This window comes from Ascidiella aspersa, chromosome 8 (genome assembly GCF_963924565.1).
Source record: "Ascidiella aspersa chromosome 8, kaAscAspe10.2, whole genome shotgun sequence".
NCBI lineage: Eukaryota > Metazoa > Chordata > Ascidiacea > Phlebobranchia > Ascidiidae > Ascidiella > Ascidiella aspersa.
This window is the reverse complement of record NC_139454.1, coordinates 722641-744352: the sequence shown is the minus strand read 5'-3', so window position 1 is coordinate 744352 and position 21712 is coordinate 722641. Positions and strand designations below refer to the sequence as shown.

Here is a 21712-nt window from a genome sequence, read left to right as displayed (position 1 = left end):
TTCACGTGAAGTTAACTGTTTAACCACCTTTACAATAGCTCGCGTGATTAACAGGCGGAAATGAGTAAAGGCGTTGGGGGCCAAACTAAATGGATGGAGCCTTAACGTCATTTCCTTTAGAACAAGGAAATACCAGTTCGCCTTCAACAAAGAGCTTGCGTTTGGTTGTTGCCTGCAGCTTGGTGCAAGTGCCTTACTGCTGTACTGAGGTGAACGCGAAATGTTGTTTATTATATGAACAGAAATATCAGGTTACTTTACAACGTACAAACCTTAAATCAATAGATCTAATATCGTGCCGTAGCTATGTGACATGTTAAACTTAACATGAACATACCCAGTCTTGTTTGAACGGCTTTGTGTAAAGTTAAAGTTGTGAATTCATTTGTGATATACCATAACGAATTACGTCATATATTGTGACGTAGTGATATGTTAAGCTTTACATGAACATACCAAGTCTTATTTGAGCAGCTTTGTGTAAAGTTAAACTTGTGCGAGTGAAAATGGCCGAAGCAGCCGAAGCCGAAGAGGAGATTGCTGAAAATGTTCAAGATATGAACTTGGTGAGTTTTTGTTCAACTCAGAGTTGAAGGTAGAAATTTCACTTGCAATAACGCATGAAGATTTCCAAACGTGATGTCACAAAGTTACGTCATAACGAGCGTATGAAGAAGTGACCTTAGGAAAGCTGAGATTATCGTTTAGCGTAATGCAAAACTATTCAACCCATTCTTAGTTTTAAAGCTTTCAGGAACAAAAAGAAAAAAGGGGAGGGGCCTGTAACATTATTTTACTGGGACGCCGGTCCAAACCGTTCCTGTTTACTTTCACCACTGGTTAAACTTGGAACAAAATATTTCGTGGCCACTTTGTGGAAACATAGAGTGAGGTCTACAAACCAATAATGTCGTGGGTTTAGGACTTATTCCGTTTTGAAACCTTTTTACGTCTATCAGCTATTAATCCTATTTCTGATCTCATTTAAAATTGTTTGTTATTTTAAAATGTGTCTTATTCTAAACTGTGTTTTATTCCAAATTGTTTCTTTTTTTAAACCGTCTTTTATTCAAATGTTGATGTTGTTCTAATTTTGATATTATGGCTTTTTCATCTCAACAGAACAACGCAACTGTTTTCGCTGGTGCAGAAGTTCACCTGACAGAAGTTACGCAAAATATCAAGGTCATTGCATCATGTGAGGGTATTTCCTTTGTTAAATATTTTTTGAAGTAACTGATTAGATAGGTCCACGTTTTAGTTTATTACGGCGGTTTTAGGTTAAAGTGGGTTTAGCGTCAGGGGGGAAAGTGTCAATATGTGTTGAAATAATGTCGGAACTTTTCGCTTCTGCTTTGTTCATTGTTATATAATTATTGGTGCAAACCAGGGCTGCGGAGTCGGTTAAAAATAAACCGAGTCCGACTCTAAATGTTTTATTTCGTCCCCAGTCCGGCTCAGACTCATACAGCCTTTATTTCACCCATTTACCCAGTGTTTCTTAACTTTTTTTACTTAAGGGCGCAAAGAAACTACAGCCTTTATACCAAAATAAGAACAACATCAACTTCGGAACAAAATACAGTTAGGAATAAGGCGTAAATAGGACTAATACCTAATAGTCGTAATAATGACGAAATCGGAATCAGACCTAAATGGAAAAAATAAGGCCTATACCACCTTTTATCTAACCCCCAAGCCCCACCTATAACTATTACTAACTCCCCGAATATTTTCAACTCTAACCCAATTGCTAACACCACCAACTACCCGCACATACAGGGCAAACAGGGCGAAAAATCCGGGGTTAAAACAGCGGCGCCCAAATGTCGACAGCAAACGGCCAATGCCAAACAGATGTCGTACCCTTTCCTACAGTCTTGGGCGTAATTGTACATGTTTAGATCTTATCTAGACTATTCTTGATGTTATTCTGTCGTGGTCATCAATGCGAATTTGGCGTTATCGTCGTTGGTCTTAGTTATATGGTATTATAGAATTATCTGATTTAGATATTGTTGTTTTATAGATATTATTGTGTTTTCTACTTAAAAATACTGTGGAATCAATGAGCTAAGCTTAATCGGAAAGTAAAAATACATGTTCTATAATATGTTAAGTTATTTTTCCCTTTTGCTCGCGGCGCACCTGGCAGCAGTGCCGGATTAGTTAAGTGCGGGGCCAGTAGCAGATTGATTTTGAAATTATGACTGGGAAGTAATTAAATATTTTATAGATTTGATCTACATTCTACAACAACAAAAGTATATTGTAATGTTTTATTTGCAAGGAGAAACATAAAACCACAGCAATATCATTCAAGGGTTTTTCCTTTTGTTGACGCATTTTGATCTCTACTAATATGGCAATTATTCCGGATGAGTTCAGTGACTTCAAAACTTCACTTCAATACTTAAAAAAGTGAAATAGTGTAGCCGCTCTTTCCCCATTGTGTTTCGCAGATAGTTTTTAATGAACTTCAATTTTGAAAATAATCTCTCTTGAGTACAGTTAGATGTTTTCCGCTTCGCATTTTCGCCAAAACTTTTGACTGCAGCATAATTCGGAATAATGACGACTAAAAGCAAAGCGTTTTATAGAAAAACGTTGCGAGGTAAACACGAGTGCTTTTTGTGCGACTGAGAAACCAAGCTGGAACCGAAACTAATAAGTAACACTTCTGGGTATGCACGCTAAAAAGCGTCAAAGTATTTTCAAATTAGCGGATACATTCTTGTGTCCGGACAGCAGGCAGTTGCCTCCAGCGGAAATTACTGTTTTTTAAAGTTTACAATAATTAGGACTAGTAATTTAATCTTGCAACTACAATATTCCCTGATGCTACTTCAGTTTGCAAGCCAAAAATTAAGTTGCAACTACTATTTTGCAACAAAAAAACTACGGGACCCGTAGCAGCTGCTACGTCTGCTACTATGGTAATCCGGCCCTGTCTGGCAGCCTCCCATGGCGCACCGGTGTGAATTTTCCATTTGGCGGCCATAGCAGTTTAAAAATGTGGTACTGCGCATGCGCACGTCGGACGCGGGACTCCGGTAGTTTTACGTGGTCCTACTCAAGTCCCGAGTCGTTATTACGACCGTAAGGTAATTCTATTTTTTGGTCTTATTCCTAATTCCGTTCTTGCTTGCCGTTTTGATAAAATCTTTTCAGCCAAAGACGTTGTACGTTCAACGCATCTTTGAAATTAAATGTTTTTTAACTTAAACGCTATAAAGCAGGAGTGGCCAACCAAACAGATACCAAGAGCCCCATTTGTTACTTGGTTAACCGCAAAGAGCCACACCTTACACACGTGAAAGTAAAAGAATAGCCTATCACTCCATTTCTTACTCACTCCCACAAGGCGATCGCACGAAGCGAAAACGTGCCTTTGTTTTGTTAAATAGACAAAATGTTATTTAGAAGGAGACGCGACGAATTGATTAAAAAATACACATTTCTCGATACAATGTCGTACATCAATATTATTTTGGCATATTTTTTGCGTTTATCTTGCTTCAAAAGTGTTACTAATAATACAATGGCCTTAAAGCAAACAGTTTGGGTCGAAACCGACAATAATCCATAATTTAACCAAACGAAATCGAAACATTTGAAAAACTCATAAGTGTAACGTGAACGTAAGAATCTTATATAACTGGGTGAAGAGCCACATGAGGCTTTATGACTTATTCCGATTTAGACGGTATTAATACCATTAGGTATTAGTGTTATTGTGGTCTTATTCCGAACTGTGTTTTATTTCGACGTTGACGTTGTTCTTGTTTCGGTCTCATGGCTGGAGTATTTTCGCTTTGCGAGAATCGGTAATATTTTTATAATGTAGCTTTTGTTTAAAAGCAACACTTCTCAAAACCTAAACCTTAACGAAGTAAACAAACTGTTAATGTTTTGAAATCCATTTAATATCACACAATCACTGTTGTTTGGTTTCATTTTGTGCTTTTTTTTGCAAACGTGTAGGTTCTAACATCGCCTGGCTTGAACAACTAGTTGAAGAAAAAGGTAAGTTCAGCATATTAGTTCTTAATAATCTTTTTAATTAGAAATAAGTTATGTTGTGTTTTACCCTGAGCCCACCAGACCTAACGTAGGGGAAGGCGGGGCAAAACGGACCCCTTAAGGCAGACCTGGGCAACATACGCCCGCCAAGCAATTTAATCCGCCCCGCGGTTAGCCTGTTTTAAATATTGAAATAGAAATTGTTTTGGGGCTTCGCGCGAATTTCTTCTGTCTTTTTTGTATGTTTCACGCGATTTTTTTGAATTTATAAACAAAAATCGTCCTCTGCACTGCAGCACTCTCTCAAACGAAATTTGAACAAACTTCTTTATATATTTTTGCGCTTTGGTCAAATGTATTCTGTCTTTAAAATATGAACGGAACATCGACCCGTTTGCCAGATACTGATTCAAATTTTGTCAACTACTTTACTTGATGCCATGCTGTGTGTTTCTCCCGATTTATTAATCTGGGTAACTTAAAGCCTCAAAAAGCATGTTTTTGTGCGAAAATGTTTACGTATTTTAACCTTAAATTTTTGCTCAATGCGCCCAACAACTTAATAATCGCCAATATATATAGCAATGTACGTTGTTTATCTGTGCTCTATGCGTCACGTCCACCCCTAAATATCAATTAAAGTTTGCTTAAAAAGATATATAGATGCAAATTTTTCGCGGTTCGCGCTACGTCTTGTCACTATTTCTTTAAATTCGACTCACTTTACACATTTGCGCACAACCCCAAACGTGTGCACTGGTTTCACGTTACCGATTACTCGGTATGTGCTGCGCAAACAAATGTGCTAAGACGCACAAAATTATTCGCGATATTGGTCCACCTTTGTGTTTACTTTTTACTTGATTACAATAATTTCATGCGGGTGGTCGAACAGTTATTTTGACCATAAAAATGCCTTTGGGATATTATTTATTTGGCCCGCCAGGACATTTTACGTTTCTCATGCGGCCCGCGGTAAAAAATAATTGCCCACCCCTGCCTTAAGGAATAAATGCTATATTTCGAGTTTCACGAAATATTTTTGGATGAGTAGCGTATTAACTGAAAGGTCTTACTGAAAGTTACTCCTATGCTAAAAAACAACTGAAAGAAGCATACCTTCTGAATAAATGAACCTTTGTTGTCGATTTTTAAACGGGGCAAAACGGACCCCTGGCGGGGCAAAACAGACCCCACTTAAAAAATTTAATTTAAATGATTTGTTGTGTGGAAATGCTGGATCAATGATTTGTGTTTAAGGGGTGCATAAAACGAGATATTGTCACAAGTTACGTTACAACGTGACGTCATATTTTAAGTAATGGTATACATGGCGTCTTATAGGTTGAAAATATTTTACAAAAGTTTGCCAAAACATACAAGAAAATCACAATAGCACTATAATAAGAAGCATTGTAACTATATAAAAGTTACATGGTATAAATAGGCCGTACGTAAACTGCCTTATATTTCTCTCGATGTATACGAACTTTAAACAGATAGCAATCGAGCTTTTTTACAAGAGATATTGGTAAAACGTCTGATTGTTTGGCCTTGCTACAAAACTGATCTAAACATATAAAGTAATGATATATTATTTATTTTATTCTAGTTCCAAAATGTTTCACTGAGAGGCTAATCAAAAAACAAACAGTGCAATTATAAGTTTCAGTTATACTCTAGTAATAACGGATTAACTTGGGAGGGGTCTGTTTTGCCCCAACACTATCTATCGCATGAAAACCTGATTTCTTTAAAAATTTTCAAATTAAAATGCCGACTGTTTCGGATTAATAAACACACCCTTACCTACAAATTATTTAACAAAAAAAGTTACTCTGTCTTTACTTGAACTTTAGTTATAAATGCATCATTTTACTGCGCTATACTTATATCAATATCCCCCAAACACATTTTCTCCCCTCCTGGTTTGTGCGAAATCGAATCAGCCTAATTTTTGTCGACAAACGTTTTTTCGGCGATAGTCACTGTTCAGCAAACAAATAATGACGCTGGCTTCGTTAACGAGAAAAGTGAGGTTCCGTTTTGCCCCGCTTTCCCCTACATGCGCCCGTGCAGCTTTCGTGGCTAAGTTTGTGGCAGTTACTACAAAAGTAAATATAAATCAATATTATAAATATTTAAACCCTGTCCCCTTAATATAATTTGGCTTACGGAGAGCAGGTTGAATCCGTGTGAACATATTACCGCGCTATTATGACGTCATTTTTTTTAAATTTAAATTTAGTTGAGTTTTTGGGTACACACACATCCATTGGTGACTTTATATCGATTTAACTACTTTATTAACTTTTGTTGTCCAGGTAAATAGACTCTTCCAAATTTAAAACTATGATAAATTTTTATGCTAATGAGCTGGATGACGTAGTTTTAAAATAGTAGTTTGTGTCATGACGTCACAAAGTGCAGCTCGCAAAAACTAAAACTTTCTTTTTTTAAAATAAATGATATATAATGGTCATATTCCTATTATTATTGGCATTACACTGCGATGTTAGTCGGTTAAATTGTAACTTAAAAGAAAGTAATTTAACTGAATCTATTGCTTCAGAAAAAAGAAATATTTTGTGTAATTTGAAGGGCGACCACAAACGTGTTTTTTCAGATTAAATCTACCCTATGTGTACAAACTCTTTTAAATTGCTTTAATTGAGATATTTTATGGTTTTTATTATTGCTGTTGAATTGCACACATTTTTTTTATAAATTGTTCTATTTTGTTTTAAGTTGTACTGAAATATTTTGCTTTCCTAGTATCATTTACTTCTTGTACTAATATCATATATTTATAATGTTTTTTGCAAATTTCTTCAATTATAATGTCTTCCTTATTCTTGTTATGGCTGGTCACTGAGTAGTTTGGTGGAAAAGGTTGTTGCATGCTGTTTTTTAAAAAAAGGAACAGAATGCAGATGTATTTAGTTATTTTTTGTAGCCATCCTCAAGGCGTATTATATGGGCCGAAAATTTATTTTCGGGACATATCTTGTTTTCCTCGCATTCTTTTTTTTTGGTAACAATAGTGTGACGTCATCGTTTTAGTTTATAAAAGCTATCTTCTCCTATCTAGCGGCAGAAAAACTTTAACACAGAATGCTTTCATATTACTTCAAGGCGGCTGCTGGCATCCTGCTGCGCTTTATTGTCCTGCGCGTGCAACGTTCATTGTACGAAGTTGCTTGTCTCAGTTAAACTAGAGGCATTCAACTTGCCTTTTAGAAAGAGGCTTCTCTTGGTAAAAAAACTAATTGCTCTTACAACACAAAATATTTTACCACCGCAAATTTAAATGCGAATCCTTGAGGCAGTGTACACATCTCTGTTAGCACCTGTTGTAATTGTTGCACCATTCAAACATATCAACACCAGGCCTAAACAAATATAATTATACAAGGGCCGCAACAACAAAATGCTCTACTTTAATGCATTTTTAGCGACGACGTTACAAAGCTACGTCATTGCATGGCGTCATACAAATATAAATATTAAAAACACTGTGTTTATTGGATTTAAATTTGCAAAACTTTTAATATAAAAGGTGGCTTATTAGGCACATAAACCTGTTTTGTAAATTGCTCTAAACTGCACATATAAAGTCTGTTTCAACAGTGATTGCTCGGACCAAGGCATGGTAAAAATTTACCCAGAAAAAGTGGAAAAAGTGTAGCAAACCGTAGACGTTACGTCATTTAAAGAGAATAATAATATTAAATGTGGCTTTATTAAATGTCAGTTAGTCACTGAAGATGGTACAAGTTCGTATCGAAACGTCTTATCAAGATGATTTCGATCTACTCGACCTTTTTGGCTTTGAAATTTATTATCAAGCTACATTACAGATCCTTGCATAGTGTAGGCTACCCAAATAATAATATTTGCCTAAACATGTTAGCTGGCCAAAATATAATAACATGGCCGTACGCATTATGTGCGTAAATTCTATTTATTAAATATATGTTTCGATCATTCCCCAAATACGCCATATTTGAACCCCTTTCGTATTAAAGCCATAAAATAAGTGGAGAAATTTTCGGCCCATATCTGGTTTTGCTTGCAGAAACAAGTTAAGGAAAATAAAACAAACAAAATATAAAATATAAAATTTACAATACAAAATAAAAAATATTAAGTATTAACAAAAAAATATAATGAAAAAAATAAATAATTTTTTTATTTAAATACGCTAAGCCCTGAAAATATACCCCCAAAATATACAACAACCGCAACCCCTTCTAGTTAGTATCTGGTTTTATTTTATTGGGACTGAGCACAAAAAAGCATTTTTTTGTTTTAATTTCAGCAGGAAAGCTAAAAGTCATTTATTTAGATTTGAAAATGCACACAATAACTACAAACACAACACTTTTCGCAATAATTATCAAAAATATTGTTGACGTTTTCCTGACAATATTCAAGTAGGTGCCCTTTGCCATTAATGTTTTCATTTTTTAATTATGTTGAACTGAGCCCCAAACTTAATATATTTTCTTTGTAATTTTTTTAGCAAAGTCACCAATAGAACAATATTTTAGCAACATTATCATCTACTTTTTTTAGGAAATTATAGGATAATATGTACTTAAGCACCTTGAAAATAATTTTACACTTGTGTTTTAAAGATACCCTTTATAGCAGTGACTCTTAACCTTTGTTAACTGCCGAGTCCGACAAATTACCAAATCTTTCGTTGAACCCCAAGTTTTCGCTCAGTCACCGAAATAAATATCCGTCACATTTGAAATATATTTCTGTATCAAATAGACTTCTGTTGTTGATTTATGATAGAACAATATTTTTTTGGGTGACCAGTTGTTAGAATTGAGGCTTTAACACAGTGGGTCTATAATGTTTGTGGCACACTAAAAAAAATCGCGACACACCTTCTATAAAAACAATTTTATAACTTCACAATTGCCATTTATAAATGACAATGCAATCGGTAAACGTCTTAATGTTATCAGTTTTCTAATATATAGTGTGTCCAGCTACCAACCCCACCATGCCACTGAGCACCAACAAGTAATATTTCCAATGTTATCTTTTTATTTCTTTGTGAACATTTGCTTTAAATGAAAATGTATTTTGTTAAATATTCCACAAACACTCAAATTACATAAAATATTTCATTTGGTGTTCTTGTACATTTGGACAGTGGATACCAACTTGTGTATTGTTTCACTGGTTAGTTTAGTGGACATATTAGGTTGCAACAGTTCTGACACAGTTCTAACAGTTACTTTTTGTGTTAAAGTGGTTCTGAAGTCTCCGGGCAATCTAGTCACATGATATCGATGTGTTCATTAGATTGTTGTGGTCGTCCAGAGTGGAGAAGTTATTTTGATGAATTGTTTGTAGGATTGCATAATAGCCGTTAAATGTGATGTATGGCCCTTGGCCCAGTTTTGAAAAGAGGCAGGCCGGATGATTTGCATTTGTCAGTCCACAGTTTGCCGATCCCTGCTTTATAGAACTGCAGTCTCTTTTCTGTCATCTCTTAAATCCAGTTTGAAATGTGATATTAACATTGTATGTTGACTCAGATTTAAACTTTTTCTGTGTTTGTTTTATTTAAACTTTTGTTCAGCTCATCAACCCATTACAAGGCCTCAATTTGTCGGCTAGGGTTCAAGTAGGGTTCGTTCGGATATTAGGAGCTTTTAGTATTTGAATAACGGATATATCTGGATATTTGTACTTTAACCTACCGGTTAATCGCATAAAAAAATCTGCAATCTAAAAATAGAAAACATTTGCCCACAGCAAATTTGGCGAAAACGAGCTGAAAGGTGTAAAAGCGAACCGAAAACGTTAATTATGTTATCAGGTTAACCGGTAAAAATGGGATAATCCGCTACTGCTGTTTATTCATGTATTTGGAGAATCAAAATTTCTTTAAATGGTTTCCCCGCGGTAGTTTGTTTGTAATTTGCATATAAGCAAGTGGAAAGGTTTGTGTCTATCGCCGTGGTAAAATTTTCCAAATGTCAAATGAATTGTTCTTGTTGTTAGTTTTCAATTGTTCTATGTAGAGGTGTCTTTTAAAAGTTGTTGTAACGCAGACTTTCGGGAAAAGAAGTGATTAATTAAAATATAAAGCAATAAAAGACACACACACATATGTGTTTAATCACAACTGTGATCTAGCCTCATCGGAAGCTGCTGACCAACGATTACGGCTCTAAGCCTGTATAGCTCAGTGGGTAGAGCGACGGTCCCGGTATAACCGAGGTCGTGAGTTCGAGCCTCACTACAAGCTAGTTGTTTTCCGGCTTGCTCTGCTTGCATCATAGATCGTCAGATTCGGCGAGTCTGCGATGGCTTTTGGTGTATTAAAATACAAAGCTTTAAAAGAGGTGTATTGCAAAAGACCTTATTATTTCATTCATGTACTGTATACTAGGTTTCAAATGCTGCTTAATGTTGTTGGTAATTGTCATCATAGCTGCGTTTCTTTATTTTGTGTTAATCAGTAAAACTGTGACTTCGCAGAAATCTGTTCGTTGTGCAGGGCTTAAAGTTCAGTTTGTTTGAAATATTATCTGTTTTTTAAGTGTTGAGTTTCAGTTGAAGCTCTCCACTTTAGTCGAGTTTTTTTATTCTCAGATGCAACTTTGCGGGCGAACCAGAAAAAAGAGGCCAACATCAAAATCAAATATCAAGAAACAATCTTGGTTAAACTCCTGGTCATTAACAGGAAGAATGTCGAAGAAGAAGGTTTTAACGCAATGTTGCTCCATAGAGGCAATGAGAAAAATGTTACCTTTTTTGAGGTGGATGAATTCTGTCAGGCTGCAAAAGAAAATGCAATCAAAGAAGCCGAATCTAAGTTCAGCGACCAGGCAGCGAAAATTCATTTCATTGCCAGGTATGGCAACTTTATAGTTATTATTGGTGGAGCTGGTTATGGCAAAACCACCTTAGGGTTACAAATTCTGCTATATGGGTGTGATAATCAACCTGCATCTGGCTACATCTTCTATGTAAACCTGCCATCGTTAGACAACAGAAAAGAAATGAGTGTTTTTGAGTTCCTGATAAAGCTATTCAACTCCAACTGGAAATATGATTTGGAAACAGATAATAAAATTCTGGAAAGAATCTCCAAATCCAATAATGTGTTGATCATCATGGATTCAATGGATGAAACAGGTTTCAATCTTACGATGAAAGCACCAGTCATTGGTTTGTACGAAAGAGCAAAACCAGAAGTCATTCTCCAAAACCTTTTGCGGTCTGACATTCTTGGCAATGCTTTCAAGTATCTTATTACACGACCGGAAGCATATCTCCAGTTGAACCCAGACTGCAAGTCACACTTCCCACTTGAGGTACTTGGTCTCGGCGAAGATTCACAGGATTTGCTTTTCAAGGAAATTTGCAAAAGTCAGGAGAAATATGAAAAAGTGAAAGAGGTTCTCAACCAAAATCCAGCAGCCAATGCATTAAGCTTCATCCCATTATTTGCCAAAGCAATTCCAAAATACATTCTAAAGCATGGATTAGATGGTGGTGCATTTACTACTACTGATGTGTTCACATCGTTTCTGAACGACTACATTCGCTCTGTTAACTTCAAGAATCACCCAAGTGTCCTCCGCAAGCTCTCTGATTTAGCTTTGTATGGAATACTTAAGAAGAAAGTCACCTTTGAAGCACAAGATTTCACCAACGTTGGTCTTGAAACAAATGGTTTAGGGGATTTTCTCAAAGTTCAAGGTCAGTCCAGTGATATCAGCCTTAAAATTCTGGAAGGAGACAGAACAGTTTTGTTCAATCACAAGCTTCTGCAAGAGTTCTTTGCAGCACTCAAGATTATGTTTGACACCCCCATGGAACGGTTTAAAGAGCTACTGGAAAACTTGAAAAGTGTCGATTGGGAAATGGTTCTTCAATTCCTCTTCGGTCTGCTCAATCCAAAACTCCAAAGCAAGCTAAACGCGCTGTTTCCAATCTCTTCAGCTGATGTTTCTGCCAAGAGAGGCTTGCTCAAGGAACTGCTTGTTTCCATGGTTCAAGATTTCGCCCAAACATCTGTGAAGGATTTCCCAGTTTCAATCGCTTCATTTTATGAATTTGGTGTTGAGGCTCTTGTAAAATACAGTGATTTTGAATCACGTCCAGACGACAAGAGGTTGTTCACGCTGTGCAGTCTCGCCTACGAGTCTATGCTTGATGACATCACAAGATCAGTGGTGGAAGTTTTCCCGGACATGGTTTTGCTTTCGCGCACAATTCTTCCCAACCACGTGGCAAGTCTCTGTCATGTGCTTCGCGCCACCGACCATCCAATCACCATCAACGTTGGAGCTTTCGGGGAACGAGCCAAGTTCATCGGGGATGGATTGAAGATGCTGATCAAGACCGTTGCTGAAACACAACACACGGTTGGTTATTTAATAAATATATAAAGTATAAAATATTGTATTTTGTCGGTCATATGTTAGTTACACTGCTTAAATTTTTGATTTATTTTGCTTTTCAGTGCTAGATAAAGCTACTTAAATATAATTTAATTTTAATTATTATTTAGTTTTAAGGTTGGGGGTTCGGACCCCCCCCCCCCTTTTTTTTTGTAAGTGACATTTTCGTTTTTTGTACGTTTTTGTCACTCATCGTTCTAAGCGGCAATGTTTTTAATGTAATTTGGTCACGCGTCTTAAGCTAATGCGAAATTAAAATCAAACGCAAAACGCCGTTTTTCTTTTCTTGTTCGGTCAACCGTAAACGCTAGATAGTTTTTTTCTTTTGCCTATGTTGTTCGTTCGGGTTGGCTGATTAGCAAGTGTGTGTTCGACAATCAGCAACAATAAATCAAGCGTTCTCCGCCTTTTTCTCGCTAAGAACGTCGAGTTAGCCGGTGCTGATGTTTCTTGCTGTTTGCTGTCCGCGTTAATATCAGATGTCGGTGTAAGACAGGGGTCGGCAACCTACGGCCTGAGGGCCGGATCCGCCCACCACCTCTCAATACTTTTTGGCCACTTAACTAGTAAGTGCCAAAATATTTTCTCGCTTAGCGCGAATGATCTTTCTGCGTCCGGTTTGTTTGCCTTTTGACGGTGTCTTTCAAATAGATCAACGCTTCTTTACCGTTGCCATGGAAGGCATAAGACGTCATTACAATCGCTATTTTATGACGTCATATCCGTCGCTATATTATGACGTCACTAACGTCAGAGTTGAAAATTCGTAACCCCCCCATTTTGGATTTCTGGATACGCCCCTGATTTGACGATATTTTATTTCGATTGGAAAAAAAAGTGAAAATCTGTTGACCAGTGTAATAATCAAGTCATTTTGGTGCGAAATCCGGCCTGCAAACGTAAATCTTACAGTTATCCGGACAGGGATCACAAGCTTTAACAATTATCCGTCCCCTTAACAAATTATCCGGCCCTGAAAAATCGTTTGCTAACCCCTGTCCTATACAACTACAAAGTGTGCGTGTTTGATTGAATTGGGGAGGTGGCGGCTGTAGGTTAAATGGCGTATAATGGTGGACTATGGTGCGATGGCAACACAAATATTAAATCCGCGAATAGTTTGTGTTGCATTACTGGAAGGGGGGAGGGGGGTCATTAATCAGGTCCAGGGGCGTATCCAGAAATCCAAAAAGGGGGTCCCGATTTTTCAACTTAGGTAATTCCCCGTTTTTTGTCTGACGGTAATGACGTCATAAAATAGCGATTGTAATTACATCATAAGTAATATCAGAAACAGCCAATTAACGTCCAGCAAAACCAAACTTTTAGACGCAAAACGCACACGTGCGTCGTCGACAATCCTGCCAGATGCCAGCTAAGAAACCGCTTAGTGTTCAGGAGAAAAACGAAAACAAGACCGTGAAATATATGTGATTGATTTTGGTAGATCCATGTACGGGACTACGATAAATTACAAGCACGTCTTTCGCCACCTGCAATACTAAACGGAGATTGTTTCTCCCCCGTGTTATTTGATTCCACTTCAATAGTTAATCTATTTGAAAGTGTTTAACCTTTTTATTGAGGGCACACCTGGCGAGCGAAGCGAGCTCGATTTTTTTGGTGGGGATAACGGCATTTCTTTTCAATTTCTTACAAGTTTTTATTACATTGCCGAAAATAAAAATAATAAAAGCTTTAAAAAATAAATGTCCAATGTTTGAACACGTTTTCCGTTTGTCCGCGACGCACTTGAAAGCCTTCCACGGAGCAACGGTGGTAAAGCGATGATGAAATTCTAAAGACAGCATTAAAACGTAAAAAAACAGACGTAGAAAGAACATTCGCGCGAAGCGCGAACATTTTTCGCACTTACGTAGTTAAAATACTCAAAAAGTATTCAAAATGGACTCGTGTATAGTTTGTCGAAGAGGCAGCGGGACCAATGAATTACAGAGACCGCTTGATTGATTGTTATTAATTGTCGGATACGCCACTGATCAGGTTGTTTAATATCTAGATGAGTTTAGCACACCTAGGAAGTCTAATCTATCAATTGATCATATTTCAGATTCGCAAGTTCCACGTAGCTGAGGCCACCACCAGCATTGCAATTCTAGCACCGATGGTTCCACAGATGCAAGAATTGGCGATCATACGCAGCAAACTTTTTGTCGACGACATCAAACTTATCTGCGAAAACTTGCAAAGGAAAACACAACCGGTACTAATACATATATCACACATAATAATTGAATTTATAAGCTGTGTGTGTTATGACAGAGCATGAATTATTTGAGAGTAAATAATTTCTTTCTAAAGTAATAAAAAAAAACACAAAAGTATTAACATGGTAAACACCAAGTCATTCACTATTAGATTAGATGCAGGTCAATGTTGATATGTGAAACCTGTAATTCCAGTTACGTCACTTGCTTAATATGACGTAACATACAGTCACCCCACACAACCAACTGGTACAATTTCATCTACTTTGTTGCATGTAGATTGAGGTTCTAGATTTGAGCTACAACAATCTGGATGAAGCTGGGGTGAAGCTGCTATCCGGGTGCATCCCCTACATCGAGAGGCTTGGACTCGTGGAATGCGGACTCACATCCGACCATCTTCTGGTGTTGGCGAGCAGCATCGAACAACGACAACATACCGTGAGTTTTAACAAAGTGTAGTAATATTGTGTGATATTATCGACACTCATCCTATACAAGTGAAACCCACAATAAGACTTACTGAGCAACACTATAGAAAGCATAATTATCTGTAACAGCATTATTTTACGACCAACAACTTAATAATACCAAATACAGTAATATCTGTTACAGAATGAGACCTGAACTTGTTGGAAAAGTCACAAATTATTCGGATTTAGATCTAAAGGTCAAAATAAAATGTCAAACTCTAGGACGAGGGTTGATCACTGTTTAGGCACCCTCGCGTTTTGGCACCGGACTGTTTGCCTCTGTTTGGGTTTAGATTTTGGCTTAAGGTTGGAATTATTGCTGAAGTTGGTGTAATACCACTACGTCTTTTCGTACTGTGACGTAACATACAGTAACCCCAGACAACCAACTGGTACAACTTCATCTACTTTGTTGCATGTAGATTGAGGTTCTAGATTTGAGCTACAACAATCTGGATGAAGCTGGGGTGAAGCTGCTATCCGGGTGCATCCCCTACATCGAGAGGCTTGTACTCATGGAATGCGGACTCACATCCGACCATCTCCTGGTGTTGGCGAGCAGCATCGAACAACGACAACATCCCGTGAGTTTTAACAAAGTGTAGTAATATTGTGTGATATTATCGACACTCATCCTATAGAAGTGAAACCCACAATAAGACTTACTGAGCAACACTATAGAAAGCATAATTATCTGTAACAGCATTATTTTACGACCAACGGCATAATAATACCAAATACAGTAATATCTGTTACAGAATGAGACCTGAACTTGTTGGAAAAGTCACAAATTATTCGGATTTAGATCTAAAGGTCAAAATAAAATGTCAAACTCTAGGACGAGGGTTGATCACTGTTTTAGGCACCCTCGCGTTTTGGCACCGGAGTGTTTGCCTCTGTTTGGGTTTAGATTTTGGCTTAAGGTTGGAATTATTGCTGAAGTTAGTGTAATACCACTAATACTTTTGTACTGTGACGTAACATACAGTCACCCCAGACAACCAACTGGTATAACTTCATTTCCTTTGTTGCATGTAGATTGAGTATCTTGATTTGAGCCTCAACAATCTGGATGAAGCTGGGGTTAAGCTGCTATCCGGGTGCATCCCCTACATCGAGAGGCTTGTTCTCATGGAATGCGGACTCACATCCGACCATCTCCTGGTGTTGGCGAGCAGCATCGAACAACGACAACATCCCGTGAGTTAACAAAGCAAGGCTCGAACCTCTTGATTGCCCGACCTGACATTTTCATGCAATGGTCGTCCTCTGTCAGACCACGGACGAATAGAGTGATAAAGTTCCCTGGGGCTGCGGATAGTTAACCACCCAAACCACAATTTACAGTTTCATATTTTTAGTTAAATGTTGTTGAACGACGCAGCATCGTGTTTATTTTATACAAATGCACAATTTGTTTACAATTCAGTATTTTTTAAATATTTTTCAATATTTGTTCTATTATTTTTTTCTTGGTTAAAATGCCCTGGTCCATGTTTTGGAATGTTGCTGTTTTCAACAACACAAACCATTAACAATTTGAAACACAAACCATTAACATTTGAGCAACAAATTAAAAAGTGAAAGAATACCAGAAAGCAATATTGTTGCACCTTGTTTATTTCTGTTGTTTAAACCTCCTTGTGTTTATGCAGATAAATTTGTTGCCCCTTGTTTATTTCTGTTGTCTAAACCTCCTTGTGTTTATGCAAATAAATTTGTTGCCCCTTGTTTATTTCTGTTGTCTAAACCTCCATGTGTTTATGCAGATAAATTTGTTGCCCCTTGTTTATTTCTGTTGTCTAAACCTCCATGTGTTTATGCAGATAAATTTGTTGCCCCTTGTTTATTTCTGTTGTCTAAACCTCCTTGTGTTTATGCAGATAAATTTGTTGCCCCTTGTTTATTTCTGTTGTCTAAACCTCCTTGTGTTTATGCAGATGGATTTGTTGCCCCTTGTTTATTTCTGTTGTCTAAACCTCCTTGTGTTTATGCAGATAAATTTGTTGCCCCTTGTTTATTTCTGTTGTCTAAACCTCCTTGTGTTTATGCAGATAAATTTGTTGCCCCTTGTTTATTTCTGTTGTCTAAACCTCCTTGTGTTTATGCAGATGGATTTGTTGCCCCTTGTTTATTTCTGTTGTCTAAACCTCCTTGTGTTTATTCAGATGGATTTCTTGGACCTGAGTGAAAACAAGATCGGGTCACGTGGTGCTGGTTGCCTGGCAACAATTGCGCACAAAGTGAACAAGCTGTGGTTGAGAGATTGTGGAATCGATGAAGTTGGAGAACTGAGTGAAGCAATCGCACGCAGGGAGCATCCAGTAAGTTGCCTCATCCAATCTCCATCGAGGTTTATAGGGCGCGTCCACAAGCGGTATATGTATATATATATATTTAGTATTAATTTTATTCATTATTGTGTGTAAATATGACGCAAGGAATTCCCGCAAAACGTGGCTAATCATCAGGGCTGGATAAAAGTTGATCGCCACCAAAACTAATTTAAACTTAACTTTATATTCATTTAATCATTCCCTGAGTAACCATAATGTTGAATTCAAAACTACAAAAATTAAATCAAATTATAAAAAAATAATATTTTAGCTTTTATTGAAGTCCAATAAATGCCTTTTCAGCAGCGTTGATAAAATGTCTGGGCTAAGGTTGTTTCTATTTAATCGCGACTTGGGATTACATAAGAAAAGAAAAACAAGAAGTGTATAAAGATAAAATAGTGGAATTATGAAGAGGCTGTCGTTAGTCTTATCATTGCGATAAATATTTCGTTTCTGTTGGTTTGTTTTATATATTCTTCCTCATACAGCGGTGAACACAATTAGTGGCGAAATACACCGACATATTGTCAATTCATATAACTTAATGTGCAGGAAGTGTAAGCCGTCCTATACTATTATTCCCAGTATTAAAGTCTAAAAATTACGAATCCCAGCTCATACGTGGGTGGTATGAGTGCCTTTTTTCATATAAACCAATTTAATATTGTAATTTCAGCCATGATTCGCGGTCATCGCAGTGATTTTACCTCTAGGTTATTAACAACTGACGGTAGCTAAGCTTCTCAGGGCTAAAGCAAATTTTAACCCTGAAAAAATTATATTTTTCCATTTGTTTTGCTTGATTGACCATAGCAATGACGTCATTTGGTATATTCTTATCGGAATAAAATGTAAAGTATCTAGATTTCAAACAAGCTATTATGAGTTTATATTTGTTGTCAACATTCACAAGCGTAAGTTTGTTGTTTACCTCCAGTTGTAATTGTTCACAGATGGAGGTTCTTGATGTGAGAAACAATCCAATCGGCGACCGCGGGGCCAGTGCGTTGGCAAGATGCCGGGGAAAGATTGGATTGTTGTTCAGTGGCAACTGCAACTTCACATCAGCTGGAGAACATGAGTTGGAATCGGCCAAACGACGCCATCAAGTGAGAACTTGTTTCAACTAATCGCTGTTCGATTAATTTGCATATTGCTGATAGTTGGACAACTGACTGATGGTCGCTTTATGATAGAAACAACAGAATCGATGTTGTTCCTCGATAATTTTTGTAATGTCTTGTTTTATTAACAATCGTGTTTTGCCACTAGGAGTCATCAGTGAGCGTTCGTAGATCTGGAAAAATGAGTGAAACTAAAATGTATTTTGGATTCGAATTTGAGAAACACAACGATTTTTACATTAACATTAACCAACGAACGATTTCATAAGTTCCTGCGAAACACATGGTTTTAAATGACGCGATTTGTTTTAAAAATGTTTCCGAACAGTTTTAACCGTCCGTAAGTCCAGAAGGAAACATTTTAAATCACCTACACAGGGATAATAGGTAATAGTAATTGGCAATAATAATTAAATGCTTCATGTTTTTTAATATTTTGTTTACAGGTAAAACCCGAAATAAAAATTTTACACAAATACTTTTCATCGACGCGTAATACCCGAAAATTAATATATTTTTTCTCCTAGAAAAATCGACCAATCAAAAAAATATCACATTGTCACGTGATTTGAAGCAACGATGCGTGACCAAGAAGTTTCATCGCAAAGTTGGAATTGTCCAAATAGAAGCGACTTTTTATACAAAGTGTTTCCTCCAGATTATAATTGCTGGTGTGGAATCGTTCGGGCGTGACCTAATCACTGTCACGCTTGAATGACAACTAAAGGGCCTTTGTATTCTGATCCCTGCATTTTTGTTAGGGGATTCCACGAAAAATCGACCAATCAAAAAACGATTAAATTGTCACGTGATGTGAAGCAATGATGCGTGACCAAGGAAGTTTATTAAAAGTTGGAATTGTCCAAATTGAAGCGACTTTTACAAGTGATCTCTGCATTATTACTGGAAGTAACAATTTTTTTGCTCATAAATATTGTTTAAATTACTTTGCAGATTTGCACTTTTAAGGCGCAAGTATTTTTAAATCTTAATTTCTTTCTAAGTTTCACATTTTGTGTTTTGTTTTAGATTTGATTTTGTTTGACAGAATTCCCCCAGCTTGCTTTAATCGGTTGTTGAATTGCAAACTTTGTCTTTTGTTTTTATATTTTCTTGTTTTTTTGCAATTGAATTTATTCTTGTGCGATTCACTGTGGCTTTGTGTGATTGACATTTCCACTGTATTTATCCAGAAATAAAGAACATGATTTAATTTGTAAGTAATATCGGTGCATTGTTCGTGTTTTTTAAGCTTAAACTCCTGTTAAGTGATCAAATCGTAATTATCAAACATTTTTTTATTTCTTGGAGATCAGTTGTTTAATGCGAGGCTCAAACTTGCCTGCTGTTTTCTTGCTTTTATTTGGATGAATTTCTTCGTGCTTTGTTCTGTCTGGATTTTATGCACGTGTATTTTGTCGTAATTAAAATTCCATATTGATGAAGAGATTTGGAAATGTTAGTTTTAATTTTTTAATTAGTTTTCCTCGGGGAATTAACACTTGTTGCAGCTATGTAGACACACCAGCATCGATAAGCAAACAAACCTAATTAAATCTTGACACTTAACGTTAACGGCTTGGCTTGGGACGCCCAGGCGAGTAGCAGCTCAGTATAGAAACAGACGAGTTAAAGACGCGTTAGGGAAGTTGTCATCAAAAATGACCGGATTAATAAGCAGGGCGTATATCTAACTGCTCAATTTATTTTTTTTAATGATCTCTTTGAATGATGATTAACTTGGTAAAAAATGTCACCACATAGACCGATGTAAAACGAAAAATGCATAATATAAGCGGCTATTCAATGAAATACGCTTGCCCATGTGTGTTAACTACTGCGATCTAGCCCAGGGTGGTCCAAGGTTGACTGCATCGCGGGCCACAATATTTCTTGCCTATTCTTTGCGAGTCACATAAAGTAGGCTAAATGATCCAGGAGCGGATCAACGCGGGGCATGAAATGTTTAAGGATGACGTCACAAAGTAACATTGAAAGACATTAGCTCCAGAAACTTGCTTCTGTCGTTGAACTTGTGCGCAAATCAAATCGAATGTTATGAGACTGGGGAAAATGGTGCGAAAAAATTGCGGTTTTTAACAAAATTTCTAATTTAGAAGACTGCATTTTATAAGCGTAGAATGTTCGCGGAAACTGTGCGCGCATCTTACTAAAATTTTAAGAGAGATGTTGTATACTACACAATCGCTAAATTATAAAGACGTTATTGTTTCGCGCAAAAAGGTTTAATTAACCAGATCTATTTGGCTGAAATTGCAACTTGGAAACGCCCTAACGTCACAGTGAAAACCTCTAAAACAATACTTTCTAGCAGCGCGATATATTTTATCGTTGGCCATATTTACTTTAAAACGCAAATATAACGTACAAGTTCGCAGAACAGCATTTCAGAAAGTTCCATTTATGACGTACTGCGACGACTTTTCTCAAACCAGTCTAACACTTCCATAATTAGGCGTTCTTGCCACCCCCTGGATCCGAATTTGGTGAGCGATAGGAAACTGTTATATTTAAGGTATAACCGGGAAAGTGTGATCATAACCAAACAATTGCAGTGTACTTACTGTTCGTTGGTCACTTAGATTTCTTTGAAAAAACCCTCAAAGGTACGCTATGCAATAATTCAATGGTACTTCGCGGGCCACGAAAAATGATGTCGCGGGTCACATGTGGCTAATAATAAAGGGGGTCGCAAAGGGTTGTCTGGGGGGTCACCGTGTAGTTTTTGATAAAAAAAAATTCATAAGAAATAATCAATATGAACCAAAAGTTTAGCAGTATAGAAGGAGCAAAAGCAACCGCCAGTCTAACATCTGTCTTTGTGTGGCTTTTGCTGCAGTGAACCTGTCGCGTTTATGACATCATCATTACAAAATTCGGTCCAAAAACGATACCTAATTTAACTGCTGTGTCCGGCGGTTTTTTAATTATTAGGACAGTAAGTTTTCTGTTCTAATTTGGCCGAATTTATTTGAAACATTGTGGGATCAAGTAAAACCACGGGCTCACGAGGCTTCCAAAATTGTTTATACCAACTTTAACAACGTAACTAGCCTTTCTGAA

General features: G+C 37.0%; 1 protein-coding gene across 1 annotated transcript; it reads left to right on the top strand.

Moving 5' to 3' along the window:
• The first annotated feature begins 506 nt into the window (after positions 1-506).
• Positions 507-20050, top strand: LOC146134767 (NACHT, LRR and PYD domains-containing protein 12-like). The gene is made up of 11 exons (XM_083395625.1): positions 507-566; positions 1123-1204; positions 3985-4026; positions 10648-12428; positions 14536-14688; positions 14972-15133; positions 15588-15749; positions 16204-16365; positions 17334-17489; positions 18458-18613; positions 19156-20050. Exons 1-11 carry the CDS (start codon positions 507-509, stop codon positions 19198-19200), a joined length of 2961 nt encoding a protein of 986 aa, XP_083251751.1. The 3' UTR covers positions 19201-20050.
• The last annotated feature ends 1662 nt before the right edge of the window (positions 20051-21712 follow it).